This window comes from Camelina sativa, chromosome 6 (genome assembly GCF_000633955.1).
Source record: "Camelina sativa cultivar DH55 chromosome 6, Cs, whole genome shotgun sequence".
Taxonomy (NCBI): Eukaryota; Viridiplantae; Streptophyta; class Magnoliopsida; order Brassicales; family Brassicaceae; genus Camelina; species Camelina sativa.
The window spans coordinates 220,455-233,127 of NC_025690.1; the positions used below are offsets into that span (position 1 = coordinate 220,455).

Genomic DNA, 12,673 nt, shown 5'->3' on the forward strand with positions numbered 1-12,673 from the left:
AGTTTTCTCAATAATACAGGTTAAGATTCGGAATGATTTTGATCCAGTTCTCTCTCCCGAGAGCTCTTTGTTTGTTTTGAAGAGCAATAAACAAGTAAGGATTAAAATATAAACACATTCTGAGCTCTCATAATTTACAGAAACACTCACGACTCGTCATGTGGTTAATAAGGTTCCATATCAGGATATTCTCAGCATCCTTGATTCGACAAAATTCTGCAGTTCCGTTCAGAATTTTATCGATATATATCTCAGGCTATCTGGGCTTCCTGCCAATGGTCAGTTGTCAGATAGTGACTGCATACGCGTAAGAATCTGCGAGGGCAGGTTTGCAGTGCTTATACGTGAGGTCTGATATTCATATCTGTAAATTCATAAATGCTTTGTTAATTGTTGAACTCATCAGTTCTTTTTCTAATGTCTCATGAATTTTTTCACATGTCACAGCCAATTAGGGAAGGGAACTTCATCATCCAGCCCAAAGTAGATTTCGACATTAGCGTAAGTACTGTGGCAGGTCTTCTTAATCTCGGGTGAGCAAGAAATCAAATAAGTTATTCTCTCTTTAGTCATCCTCAATAGTTTTCTGCTTTTGCAGTAGTAAACAGTTTTTCATCCAATCAGATTTCATCAGATGCTAATACTGTATATATATTCTCCATTCTGGTTTCAGGTATCAAGCAGTGGCGTATATCGAAGCATCTGCCTTCATTTACCAAGACGGAAAGGTGAATTTGCATTGCTCTTAGTTGAATATGCAAAACAAGCTTCTTGTGATTGGAAACCGATTTCGTATCTTTTTTTTTTTTTTAATGGGCTTTGAAGATTCTTATTGAGGTTGACCATCTCCAAGATGTGCCAAGTCCTTACATACAGATCAAAGGGGCAAACAAAGAAGCTGTGACAGCTGCTGGTTCAGCTCTCAAACTGGATGGTTCATACACAACAAAGGTTCCATTTCGAAAAACCTTTCGTTCTTGATCTTCACTTGCGTATGATACACAATCAATCTTAGTCGGTTTTGTGTTTTCGTGAATGAAGAGTTATCTTCAAATAGTGTTGGAAAGACTGCCACCAGTGCAGAGAAGTTCAAGTGGAATCCATACACAGCAAGCAGCACGGTTGCAAGAACTTGTGGAATTCATACAATCACATGTAATCAAAAGTCTCCTCAATCCTCTTCTCTCATTCCAAGTTTCGATGTCTCTCAAATGGTTCTCATTGCCTTTTAATGGTTTTACATCAAAAAAGGGAAGTAGCAACAGTGTCTCGGAATCATCACCAAGAAGAGATGGTTCTTCCATAGACAACGTTTTGGAAGATATGCAGTCAAGAATTAAACGACTCGAACGTTGGCACACCATCAATACGGTATCGTTTAAGATCATCGTGTTAAAACACCAGTCACATCTTTGCTTTCTTCCTGTTTACATTATATGATGATAAAAAGTAACAAATATGGTGGAAACAGGTTCTATGGACATTTTTGATGTCTGCGCTCGTTGGTTACTCTCTCTACCAAAGGAAGCGCCACTAATAAAAAAAAATTCTCTGGTAATTTTCCTTTCTTCTTTTACTTATTTGCTTTTTGTCGCTTACCAAAAATAATCTAATCACAGAAAAAAAAAAGGGTCGAATGCTAACCTGTGGGAATATCCAATATACCCAAAAGCGTCTTCTTTTTGTATCACTTTTTGTTTACCGAGTCCCCCAGACATTGTAACTATCATTGTTTAGTATTAAAAAAAACTCACAAGTAAGCCAAAAGGGTTTTATTAGTCCACAATATTGTACTTTCACTATGTTTACTGTATCAGTATTAGTTTACATTTTTATGATATAAAAGCATGCTGTAAAAATTAAAGAATCCCTGAGACGTTATCAAAACACAAACGAAAAAAGCCTAACTCAAAGAGATAGATATGTTGGTTACAATCCCCTCCGATGTATCGAATTCCGGGGTCGTTCACTCGAAAGGCCTCTTTAAGGTATGATCCCCTTTGCCTTCAAAAAATAATATGCAACAACGTATAGAATCACAAACAATATTGCCAGTATCCACCACCTTGTTCCAGCTGCAATTTCATCATCAAAAACCACAGTTAGGTTTCTGATCGGAAACCATATTGTTAAAACGGAGAGTTAAAAGGAGATACCGTAATACGCACGTTTTTCATTCTTTTTTTCAATAACGGTTAACCTTGCCCTTGAGTCAAAAGATACCGACACTAAGCACCTGCAAAACCAAACCCAACATTCAAACTTCAGAATTTTTTTTTCTTATCTTTTTGCTTGTTTTGTAATCATTGAATCGATAGTTCTTAGGTAAACACTTGAGCCCTAGTGAGTAGAGCAAAAACCTTGAATCAGGGGAGAAAGTCAGTGCTGTGACCAAACCGAGATGCGCTTTCTTGACAATTTGGTTAGTTTGCTTTCTCGTCGAATCAAGTATCAAAACATCTCCTTCAAGGGTTCCTCTGCAATTAAGAAAGAATCATGCTTACCGAAAAATAGTAATACTTCTTATCTGTTGGTTCTAAAAGTGAGAAGAAAGCTAAACTTACATCGCAAGCAGCTTCCCATCAGGTGAGACATTAAAGGCTGATATAGAGTTTTTTTTAATAGGCTTTGACTCTTTTCGTTTCCATGATTTTGTATCCCATGTTATAATACTCCCACCACGTTCTACGGAAACCAAATCAATCCTCTGTTGTTAGCAGCGACAAAAATAAGTAGAATTTAAAGTTCTATGTTCTCGCGTTGTCAGAATATAAGTTTACCAGTATTTGCAGCAACGTAAAGAACTTCATTGCCTGCACTGTCTACAGAAAATCTACAGGAGGCAAACATCTCCTCCTGCATTTCAGTATTTCAACTCATCAGATCCACGACAATAATGTTGGAATTGTGTATATAAAAAGTTAAAAAGAGATACTAAGAGCAAAACCCAACTGACCTTCTCTTTTGATAGACTGGCAACAGCAGTTGAAGCATTCACTTCCCAAACCCGACAAAGTGGACCTCCAAGAGATACAAGAAATTTACCATTTTCGCTGTAAACAAATAATAGTTACTATCAGGATATCTGTTAACAATCACTGTTCGAAGATGACCCCTTTCTCATCAAGAGAATAGACCTCTTCCCAGATAACAAATGATTCCTTAAATGAAAGGAGAAAGCAGACCTGAAAGTTAAGCTTTTGACTGATGAATGTGCCTGAGACTCATTAAGTAACGAATTCATGCTGGGCCATTCAAAAACCCTCAAAGTCCCATCCTGTACTGCATCAAAACAAAATGAATAAGAACCACTACTAAACCTTCTTTCTCTGTTATTTTAAAAGAGAAGGAATCTAAGAAACTTTTTTACCTCCGCACCAGCAGCGAGCACAGACCCCTCCGGATTGAACGCCAGAGCCAACTGTTGTCCAACATCTTTTAACTCTTGAATCACTTCCTCAGACTCTTCACCAGCCTGATTATCCTCTCGTGGGCTCATAATGTTATCCCAACCAAACAGTCTATGTATCAAGAGAACAGCACTAGTTATATAACCACACCCCTTGAACTTTCTCTCTACTCCAAACCATAAAATCCAGAGACATAACTTATATCTCTATTGTATACAGAAAATTCAAACCCATATATGCTTCTCAAACATGAAGTCCCAAATTCTAATCACAAAAACCTAGAATCTGATGAGTTGTGAAATCGAATGAGAGAACTACTCACCTACAACTGTTTTGCAATGCACAGATAAGACCACCTTCGCGAGGATGAACAGCCATCCGGTAAGGTAGATCAGTGCCAAGAACAAGCCTACCCAGCTGAAATTGGATCATTCGTTTAAGTATCTGATCTAAACAAAGTAACTACAGATCATAGCACATGCACTTACAGGTTGTTCCGAGAGAGAGTTGATGTCGAGATCAACACGACAGATTAAGATAACATTCGGGATTCCGCTTCGTCCCTCTCCGCCTCCGCCGGACAAAACGATGCAGCTCCGAGACGACGACGAAGACTCATCTTCTTCGGAATTTTCCGGATCCATAATGATTCTAGATCTAACAGCAACCTCCGGGATCCAATCGGCGGCGTAAATCGGTACACCGTAAGTCTGCATATTCGACGGTTGATTCGTCTCTGTGCTTTGATTCGCCATTCTCCTTCTTCTCCTCTCGAGCTCAAGTGAGTCCTCCCCATCGATTCGTCCCCAAAGTACCAAAAGAGATATCATTTTTCACAACTTAATGGGCTAAGTCCAGGCCCATTATTGACCCAACAAAATATACAAAGAAATTCCCAAATAAATCTACACTGAAACCTTAGAATTCCGAACAATCGGAACGAAATGAAACATTTGATCCCAACGTTCATTCAGTCGCATTCTTGTGCAGAAAGTTCTGTAAAATAAATTTGTGTTGGTGATGATGTATGATGGACGTAAGTATCATCTGTTCCGGGACAAAGACATCCTCAGTTAAGTTACATTGCACACGACGAGTAGTTTGAAGAAAAATGCTAAAATAAGCAAGTCTCTGAGAGTCTCAGCTAGTGGGTTTATTGGTGGCGTTAGTTTTGTGTTCAGAGGAAGAATAATTTTACCCATCGACTAATTAACTTTGATTGAAAACTTTTGTTGTTTCTCATCATTTCTCCCCCTTATTGGATTTTGGTATTTATATCTGTCTTTATCTTAATGTCTAATCCTTGTCTTGTCATTTTCTTTTTTGTATTTTGTGCGTATATATATAACAAGCTAAAAAAAAAACTCTACTACACGGCTGATTACAAAGTATATGTTTGAAACAAAACAGATGACATGATCGATTTAACTGATAGTGTAAGATGTCGAAACATCATCGTCGAATTGTTTGCATATATATAACTACGAAGAAAATTACAGAACACAGACAGAGTTTTAGTTGCAACTTGCAAGTGTCATGGTATTACTCAATTGAAAAAACAAAATTTATATGTCCTAAAACCAAAAGAAAATGGCATACCTATATAGTATCTTGCTAAATTTGGGAATCTTTTCTTTTTTATGTGGTAAAAATAAATAATGTCGTCGCTGTTGCCAACCACTCTCTCTCTCTCTCACTCTCTCTCTCTCTCTCTCTCACTCTCTCTCTCTCTCTCTCTCTCTCTCTCTCTCTCTCTCTCTCTCTCTCTCTCTCTCTCTCTCTCTCTCTCTCTCTCTCTCTCTCTCTCTCTCTCTCTCTCTCTCTCTCTCTCTCTCTCTCTCTCTCTCTCTCTCTCTCTCTCTCTCTCTCTCTCTCTCTCTCTCTCTCTCTCTCTCTCTCTCTCTCTCTCTCTCTCTCTCTCTCTCTCTCTCTCTCTCTCTCTCTCTCTCTCTCTCTCTCTCTCTCTCTCTCTCTCTCTCTCTCTCTCTCTCTCTCTCTCTCTCTCTCTCTCTCTCTCTCTCTCTCTCTCTCTCTCTCTCTCTCTCTCTCTCTCTCTCTCTCTCTCTCTCTCTCTCTCTCTCTCTCTCTCTCTCTCTCTCTCTCTCTCTCTCTCTCTCTCCATCTCAGTTGCACATGCAACACAGCCACAGCCAAAGCTAATTTCTAGTAAAACTCACATGATTATAATGAACTCTCCTATGTATTTCCAAAACAACCAGCATTCACTTTTTTTTTTACTTTTAAATAATTTATTTACACATGTATAAGTCACAAACTTAACAACAAATTTCCACTTAACTACAGATTAAGCTTTATTTAAATATTTTTTTTGGTATAGTTACGTGGGGATCGGATGGTGTCATCCACAAGTGGAGATCTAAATCTTATTATGAGACATCACCAGTCAACATTTTAAAATACTTGTAGAAAAATTATTGTTCCAAAATATGTGATTGCATTGTGTTAGGAAGCAATCATGCTTTGGAAAATTATAATGTTGTCATCAAAAATAATTACACACTAATTCTTTACCAAAGCACGTGCCGTTTCAAGATTAGCTATAAATAGAGAGCATGGAATCAACATTGCTTGTCGTGTTGGCTTTGTCTTCTTAGAGTTGTTTAATTTAATAATTTTTATACTAGTAAATTGTCATCATATATTAATTGATGATGTTTCAAATACAACGATTATTATTCGAATAATACGTAGATGATAAAGATGTTTTTTTCTTTTTTCATTTGAAATATTTATAATATACTGTTTTTTTCAACGATTAATAAATTATATCTATCAAATTCAGAAAATATTGATGTAAATATATCCTGCAATATGAGTGTAGACATTTAATAGTTGATTTCTATTTATTTTGTAGTAGAAATAGATAATTAACAATTGTAGATTAGCTTAACTGTAACGAGACGATATACAAAATATATATATATATATATATATATTTCTGAATATATAATGTTCCTTCCGAAACATGACAATAGAAAATGTTGAGTTTTCTTGTTGGATATTTTCCATATCTTTATACGAATAAAATCAAAACGTAAAACAAACAAGTCACAAACATCCTATATAAATTAATTAATTAGTGCAGGTACTAAAAAAATGTAATGACTTTTATACTTTTCTAGTATATATATTTAAAAAATGGAGATTAAGCTAAATCTCTTGATCCAGAATATATCTATATATATCGTTTCGTAATATTAAATTAAAATTTGAAATCTAACACAAAGGGAAAAAATATATAAATAAAAAAAAAACAAAGAAAGACAGAGAGAAAAACTAAAAGGCAAAGGAAGAGAAGAAAAGGGGGTAATGGTGGGCATGTGACTGATCACGCTTCGTCTCCTCCACCGCTCAACAGGAACACACAAAAAAAAAGCTCCCCTTTAGATACACACTCTCTCAATCTCTCGCTTCCCGGCGTTTAAATCTCTCTCACACAACCGCCGTCTCCGCCGTGGGGATTTACATCGCCGCCTCACTTGTTTTTACGACCTCCCGCCGCCGCCGCCGCCGGAGATATGAGGAACTAATGATGATGATGTAAAAAAGGCGTTGACAAAAGATACGAGGGATTGAGATCTGTCGATTTGGTTTCTCAAATGCTAGCCAAGAATCGGCTGCCTGGAAGCGGCCACACTACTCCGTCTCCTCCGGCGTCTCCTCGCCGTTCTCCTCGTTACCGTCACGGCCGTTCTAAAGCCGCCGCCGCCGGTACTAGATTTCCTACGGTTCAGCCAAGTCGTACCCTCGCCCATCGCCTGTCCTGGATCCTCTTATCGGTTCTTCTCCGTCGTCAGGGAATTTTCCTGTTCGCTCCTCTCATCTACATCTCTTGTATGCTCCTTTACATGGGAACCGTCTCCTTCGATGTTGTCCCGATCATCCAGCGTCGACCTCCCCCTGGATCCGTTTACAAAAGCCCCCAGGTTTACGCTAAGCTCCGCCCTGAGATGGACGCCGATAATTCCACCGCTGATGCGGTCAGTGTTCTTCTCTTTCAGCTCCCATCTTTTACATTATACATTGTCATTCTCTGCTTCTTCCTTTGATTTTTTTAGTAAATCCTTAGCAATTTGCTCTGAATCATTGGATCACGACATGAGATTGACTCGTTGCTCTCTTAAGCTAAAAATTGGTGTTTCGGATTTAGTGATTGAACTTGTTCTAGAGGAATTCAAGCTCATAAGATTGGATAATGGTGATGGTTCTCCTTAGTTTACTCTTGGATAAACATGTTTCTCTATTGACTTATAAGTATAAGGACACAAAGAGCATTGACCTGAAGTTTTCCCTTAATTTCTAGGTTCGTATTGGTTATCTTCCCTACCCTTGAAACTAGTGTTAGATTGGGAGATTTTCGTGAATAGATAGATACCTCCATATATCACGATTGCTACATTGGTTCTGTTTCGCCTGTTTGAGTGATGTGTTGACAATCTTAGTATAGTTGCTTTGCTATTATTTTTTAGATTTATCATCATTGGAATTGTAAATCATTCTCAGATATCAACCATTTGGAAACATTCCTATAAAGGTGGGGAATGGAAGCCTTACGTGAACAAGTCCACTGGAGGTATCACATTATTTTTGTAATTCTTTATACTTATGCTTCTCACAAGCAGTAAGCTTCTATGTTTATGAAGCATTTCTTGTCCAAATGTCCCTACCTTGATTTAGATTGGGCTATTGAGTTTAATATACAAGAGTAAACTGTTCTGTACAGTCTGAAAAATTTTGCCTGGAGCTCAGATTTAGCCTGTTCTTTGGATCATAATTGATTAATTGGATATCTGCTTTTTTTGTTTACAATTGTAGACTTGCCCGAGTCAAATGGTTTCATATATGTCGAGGCGAACGGAGGCTTGAATCAGCAGCGGACATCGGTGGGTTTGTTGATCTTTTCATGATACATGAAATCTATGCATTTAGCTCAATCATTCTAGCAATCTTGTTTTTGTCAAAGCTATTGACTTATTTCTACCATGTTATGCTTAGATATGCAATGCGGTTGCTGTGGCAGGCTATCTTAATGCAACTCTAATAATTCCCAACTTTCACTACCACAGCATATGGAGAGATCCAAGGTTTTAGATTGCTTTCTTTTGAAAATCTGGTCTTGCCGTTGTTTGTTCAAATCAAAGCCATCTTTTGTAGACTGCTTTCTGACAGAGGGTTTTCTTTCAGTAAATTTGGGGACATCTATGATGAAGAATTCTTTGTCAATACCTTAGCAAATGATGTGCGGGTGGTCGATACAATTCCTGAATATCTAATGGAGCGTTTTGACTATAACATGACAAATGTCTACAACTTCAGAGTTAAAGCATGGTCACCTATTCAATATTATCGAGACTCGATCTTGCCGAAGCTACTTGAGGAGAAGTAAGTTACACATTGCTCTGTAGAAGATTGTTATCATGTGGTAAAGTTGATTACGCATTGTTGGTAGAGTTAAAAACGCTTTGTTCGTAACATGATATAGTAAATTACCTTTTTTATTGGAAGATATGTTTTGGATCTGTTTAGTACTTGTCATTGAAGAGCCGTTATCTTTGCATGGCACAGGATTATACGAATATCCCCATTTGCAAATAGACTTTCATTTGATGCTCCTCAAGCTGTCCAGAGGCTTAGATGTTTGGCTAATTACGAAGCCCTGAGATTTTCGAACCTCATACTGACCCTAGGAGAAACTCTGGTGAAGAGAATGAAAGAGCAAAGTGCAAACCACGGCGCAAAGTACGTTTCTGTACATCTGCGTTTTGAAGAGGTTTGTTCCATGTAAAGAGAGAGATCTAAAAAATCGCCACTGTCATGGCTGTAAATTTTTGAATGGTGAGCTTTGTGTCTGAGGTGAGAGATTTAAGAATCTAAATCTACATGTTGCAGGACATGGTAGCTTTCTCCTGTTGTATATTTGATGGTGGGAACCAAGAAAAACAAGATATGGTCGCAGCAAGAGAACGAGGATGGAAAGGAAAGTTCACAAAACAAGGCCGTGTTATACGACCTGGTGCTATCAGGCAAAATGGAAAATGCCCTTTAACTCCTTTAGAGGTACGTATCCATTCGCTTGATTCTGGACACTGCTTCTACTATCTACAATATATATGCAGCCTCGGATATCTCATTAGTTAATCATCCATCAGAATAGTTCTGCAAACCCTTGCGAGTAATAGTGTGACTTGTTCTGTTTGGCTTATACATTTCATATTAACTCTTCAGGTAGGTTTAATGCTTAGAGGAATGGGTTTCAACAAAAGCACATATATTTACCTTGCATCTGGTGAGATATATGATGCGAATAGAACTATGGCCCCACTACTAGAGATGTTCCCAAATTTACAAACTAAGGAGATGCTTGCATCAGAGGAGGAACTTGCTCCATATAAGGTTTGCTTCTTCCCTGGTGTTTGTTCTGGAGTATATATCTCGTGGTGAATAATATATCTGACTTGAGACTGTGTTTAGAACTTCTCGTCCAGAATGGCTGCAATAGATTACACGGTCTGTCTCCACAGTGAGGTATTTGTGACCACACAAGGTGGAAACTTTCCTCATTTCCTCATGGGTCATAGGAGATATTTGTTTGGAGGACATTCCAAGACCATAAGACCGGACAAGCGAAAGTTGGCAATCCTCTTTGACAATCCCAACATCGGGTACTTATTTCTTCTACTCTACATCTTCAGTAAACCCTACTGAAGCTCCACATACAATACCAATGTTTCTCCTGAGCATTGTGTGTTTGGACTGATCTGCAAATCTAAAACCTTGTTGCTGCTGTGTCATCTCTTATTGCTGAAACGTGTTTCTGTTTGTCTTTTTTTTTTATTGGCGAAGATGGCGGAGTTTTAAACGTCAGATGCTAAACATGAGGTCTCATAGTGACTCAAAGGGGTTTGAGCTCAAACGACCTAATGACTCCATTTACACGTTTCCTTGCCCTGACTGCATGTCCCGTAGGAACAAAACAACAAGCCCAGATTCCAGACCATCCCCTGCCACCTGAAAACACACTATTGATTATAGGCCTTCCAGAATCCTCTGCTAAAGGCCGTGTGTTCATTCCTTGTAATTCTTTCAAATCAGACAGGACTAAGAGACTCAGCCTGCCCAGAATTGTAGGGAGACAACGTATGGAGGGGTCTTGGAGTCGTCTATTTATATCTCCAGGAAGGTTGGCGGAGGAGTAACAGCCACAACATTGTTTGATACTTTTAACACATTGAAGCTGACGTATCTAACAGGAGAGACGAAATTGAAGTTATAACGCATTCCCTTAGCTGTTGCTGAGCAAAGAAAATAGGACAGCGTTTGGATTTTGGTTATTTTTTTTTGTTTTGGTTTTAGGGGTGGTGTTTTGCGGTTTGAAGCGTTTGCGTTTTGTACATTTTGTAAACGCAGGCGTCAAAAAGAGTCTTTTGTGTTAGGAGATATGTAGAGAAAGGACAGGAGAAGCTGCCCGAAAAGTTTTGTATATTGATTTGGTTAGAGAGACTCTCAGTGTCTTCTTTTTCTTTTTTCTTTTCTTTTTTTTAATTCTTTGAAATAGGGGTTTAATTTATTTCATCATATTCTTATGATTCTTTAGAGGTGAATCTTGTGTTTCTTTGAGAAAATTATTTTCAATATTGATTTGATTCTTTCGTATATAAAATTTGTGCTCCTATGAGTCGTGTTCTAAAGAAGTGATTATGTTGGTAGTTTGCTACCACGTTATAAAGATGATACCAAAGGCCTTAGAGAAGAATCAACACCAAGGGCCTTCTTCTTATTATTCCTCTTCCTTTTCCTCTTGTTCACACCCTCCGTTTCTTGCCTTTGCTTGATTTGCCACCATGGTAAGAAGCATCCTCCTGACGGGAAAACCGAGCTTTTCTAGGCAAAAAGTCCAACATCTGCTTGAAAAACAAATGTACAAAGGGGTCAAAATTTAGGCAACAAAACTACAAGTGAGAAAGGTTAACTTAGAGGTTGTTTTGACTCAAAAATTGACAAAGACTGTTATTAATACAGCAAGTCCGTCCGGTTTGTATAGTAGGATGATTGATTACCTTCCGTCTGTGTGCTCTACTAGAGAAATGGTGGAGATTTTTTCAAACAAAGCAGGCAGATTCACCCATCTCACTGCAACCGGAGGGAACCAGTCCCACGTCTGATTGAAAACAAAAACAAAACAATTTAGGCAAATAAAGTTACGAGCAGAAAAAGAGCTAGAAACTTTGTGGTACGAGGTTTTCAAGGGGGTCAAGTTTAAGCAAACAAACCAAAATGTTAGAAGAAATCTTAACGTTATCAGATATTAAAACTATGACTTTGGTTGCATCCTCACCATGAGAGTTCCTTTCACTAGATTTTCATCAATGGGAGGCAGACGTTGAACAGCATTATATATTGTTATTTAAAGGCAATAAGTCCGAAACCTGCTTAAAAAAAATATATATGCACGTACATGGGGTCAAAACTAGAAACTACTTGTGTAAAAAGACAATCAAAATAGATTTGGCTTGATTATACCATCTGTTGATGTTCTTCACCATGGAGATGCGTGAGGAAATTCTCAAAGACATGTCCAGGAGGATCACGGCAGCATACTAAGCAATCCCATAAGGTAGATTCAACTGTTTCCTCATCAGGTGCGAGACAATACACACACCTTCTTGCTCAAGAAGGAGGCTTTGAAGAGAACCAAAGGGACATGGCTCAATAAGGTGGTATCCCGTCATATTTAGGACGTTAGAAACACCAGTGAAGATTTTCGGATCGGATATGACCATTATATTAGATGAAGAAGGTGGATTTTCCTCGGTAAACGCAAAAATAACATCGCTAGTGTCATAAGAACCATAACCTGTTTGTTTCAGAAGACTTTAATTTAAGAGGAAAGAAATAATATATATATATCACTGCTGTGTACATAAGGGAAAGAGGAGGATGAGAAAATATATACGGTAGGGGACGTTAGTGAGAGAGATTCCACTGGAAAAGACTCCACTAAGGATCTCTGTAGGGACGTTTGTTAGAACGCCAGCAGCGGTGATGGTGACAGGACCAGAGTAACCAAGATTCTCCAAAAACCGTTTAATACACGGACGGACCCGACGAGGATCAAAGTCATTGGGAACCGGACACAGATTGATGTCCCAAAACACCGATGTTAAAGCACTAGCCTGCCCCCGCGTAGGGTTATTATTCATCGTATTCAAAAACCTAACGAGAGAAAAAAAAAAAAAAAAAAA

At 38.3% G+C, this 12,673-nt stretch overlaps 3 protein-coding genes across 4 annotated transcripts in view; 2 read left to right on the plus strand and 1 right to left on the minus strand.

The window, feature by feature from the left end:
• The window catches only part of LOC104789906, a 7,964-nt gene extending 6,183 nt beyond the window's left edge, over nt 1-1,781 (plus strand). Inside the window, exons 21-26 of the mRNA XM_010515567.2 lie at nt 448-533; nt 674-728; nt 826-951; nt 1,042-1,155; nt 1,252-1,371; nt 1,472-1,781. Coding sequence (XP_010513869.1) covers nt 448-533; nt 674-728; nt 826-951; nt 1,042-1,155; nt 1,252-1,371; nt 1,472-1,537 — 567 coding nt within the window. The 3' untranslated portion in view covers nt 1,538-1,781. The remainder of the gene's footprint in view (nt 1-447; nt 534-673; nt 729-825; nt 952-1,041; nt 1,156-1,251; nt 1,372-1,471) is intronic.
• Nucleotides 1,758-4,208, minus strand: LOC104789905 (SEC12-like protein 2). 2 transcript variants are annotated; one of them, XM_010515565.2, is made up of 10 exons: nt 3,899-4,208; nt 3,733-3,827; nt 3,371-3,521; nt 3,186-3,277; nt 2,957-3,053; nt 2,781-2,856; nt 2,565-2,685; nt 2,361-2,477; nt 2,157-2,236; nt 1,758-2,075 (listed from the first exon to the last, which is right to left on the minus strand). In XM_010515565.2, exons 1-10 carry the CDS (start codon nt 4,163-4,165, stop codon nt 1,984-1,986), a joined length of 1,188 nt encoding a protein of 395 aa, XP_010513867.1. In that variant the 5' UTR covers nt 4,166-4,208; the 3' UTR covers nt 1,758-1,983. The 2 variants fall into 2 exon arrangements, with proteins under 2 accessions (XP_010513867.1, XP_010513868.1); XM_010515566.2 differs by having other exon boundaries at nt 2,169-2,236; nt 3,899-4,207.
• Nucleotides 7,031-11,069, plus strand: LOC104789907 (uncharacterized protein At1g04910-like). Its single transcript, XM_010515569.2, has 10 exons — nt 7,031-7,411; nt 7,935-8,004; nt 8,247-8,314; nt 8,427-8,515; nt 8,616-8,813; nt 8,997-9,201; nt 9,321-9,488; nt 9,657-9,824; nt 9,903-10,093; nt 10,275-11,069. Exons 1-10 carry the CDS (start codon nt 7,031-7,033, stop codon nt 10,441-10,443), a joined length of 1,707 nt encoding a protein of 568 aa, XP_010513871.1. The 3' UTR covers nt 10,444-11,069.

Bases quoted from the DNA above. Each gene is read 5' to 3' on its own strand.
- LOC104789907 (XM_010515569.2), top strand. From the start codon at position 7,031: ATGCTAGCCAAGAATCGGCTGCCTGGAAGCGGCCACACTACTCCGTCT. The intron at 7,412-7,934 runs GTCAGTGTTCTT...AATCATTCTCAG, and splicing joins ATAATTCCACCGCTGATGCG to ATATCAACCATTTGGAAACA. The intron at 9,202-9,320 runs GTTTGTTCCATG...TACATGTTGCAG, and splicing joins TACATCTGCGTTTTGAAGAG to GACATGGTAGCTTTCTCCTG.
- LOC104789905 (XM_010515565.2), bottom strand. From the start codon at position 4,165: ATGGCGAATCAAAGCACAGAGACGAATCAACCGTCGAATATGCAGACT. The intron at 2,686-2,780 runs GTAAACTTATAT...TGGTTTCCGTAG, and splicing joins TTACGTTGCTGCAAATACTG to AACGTGGTGGGAGTATTATA. The intron at 2,237-2,360 runs GTTTTTGCTCTA...TTGGTTTTGCAG, and splicing joins ACTTTCTCCCCTGATTCAAG to GTGCTTAGTGTCGGTATCTT.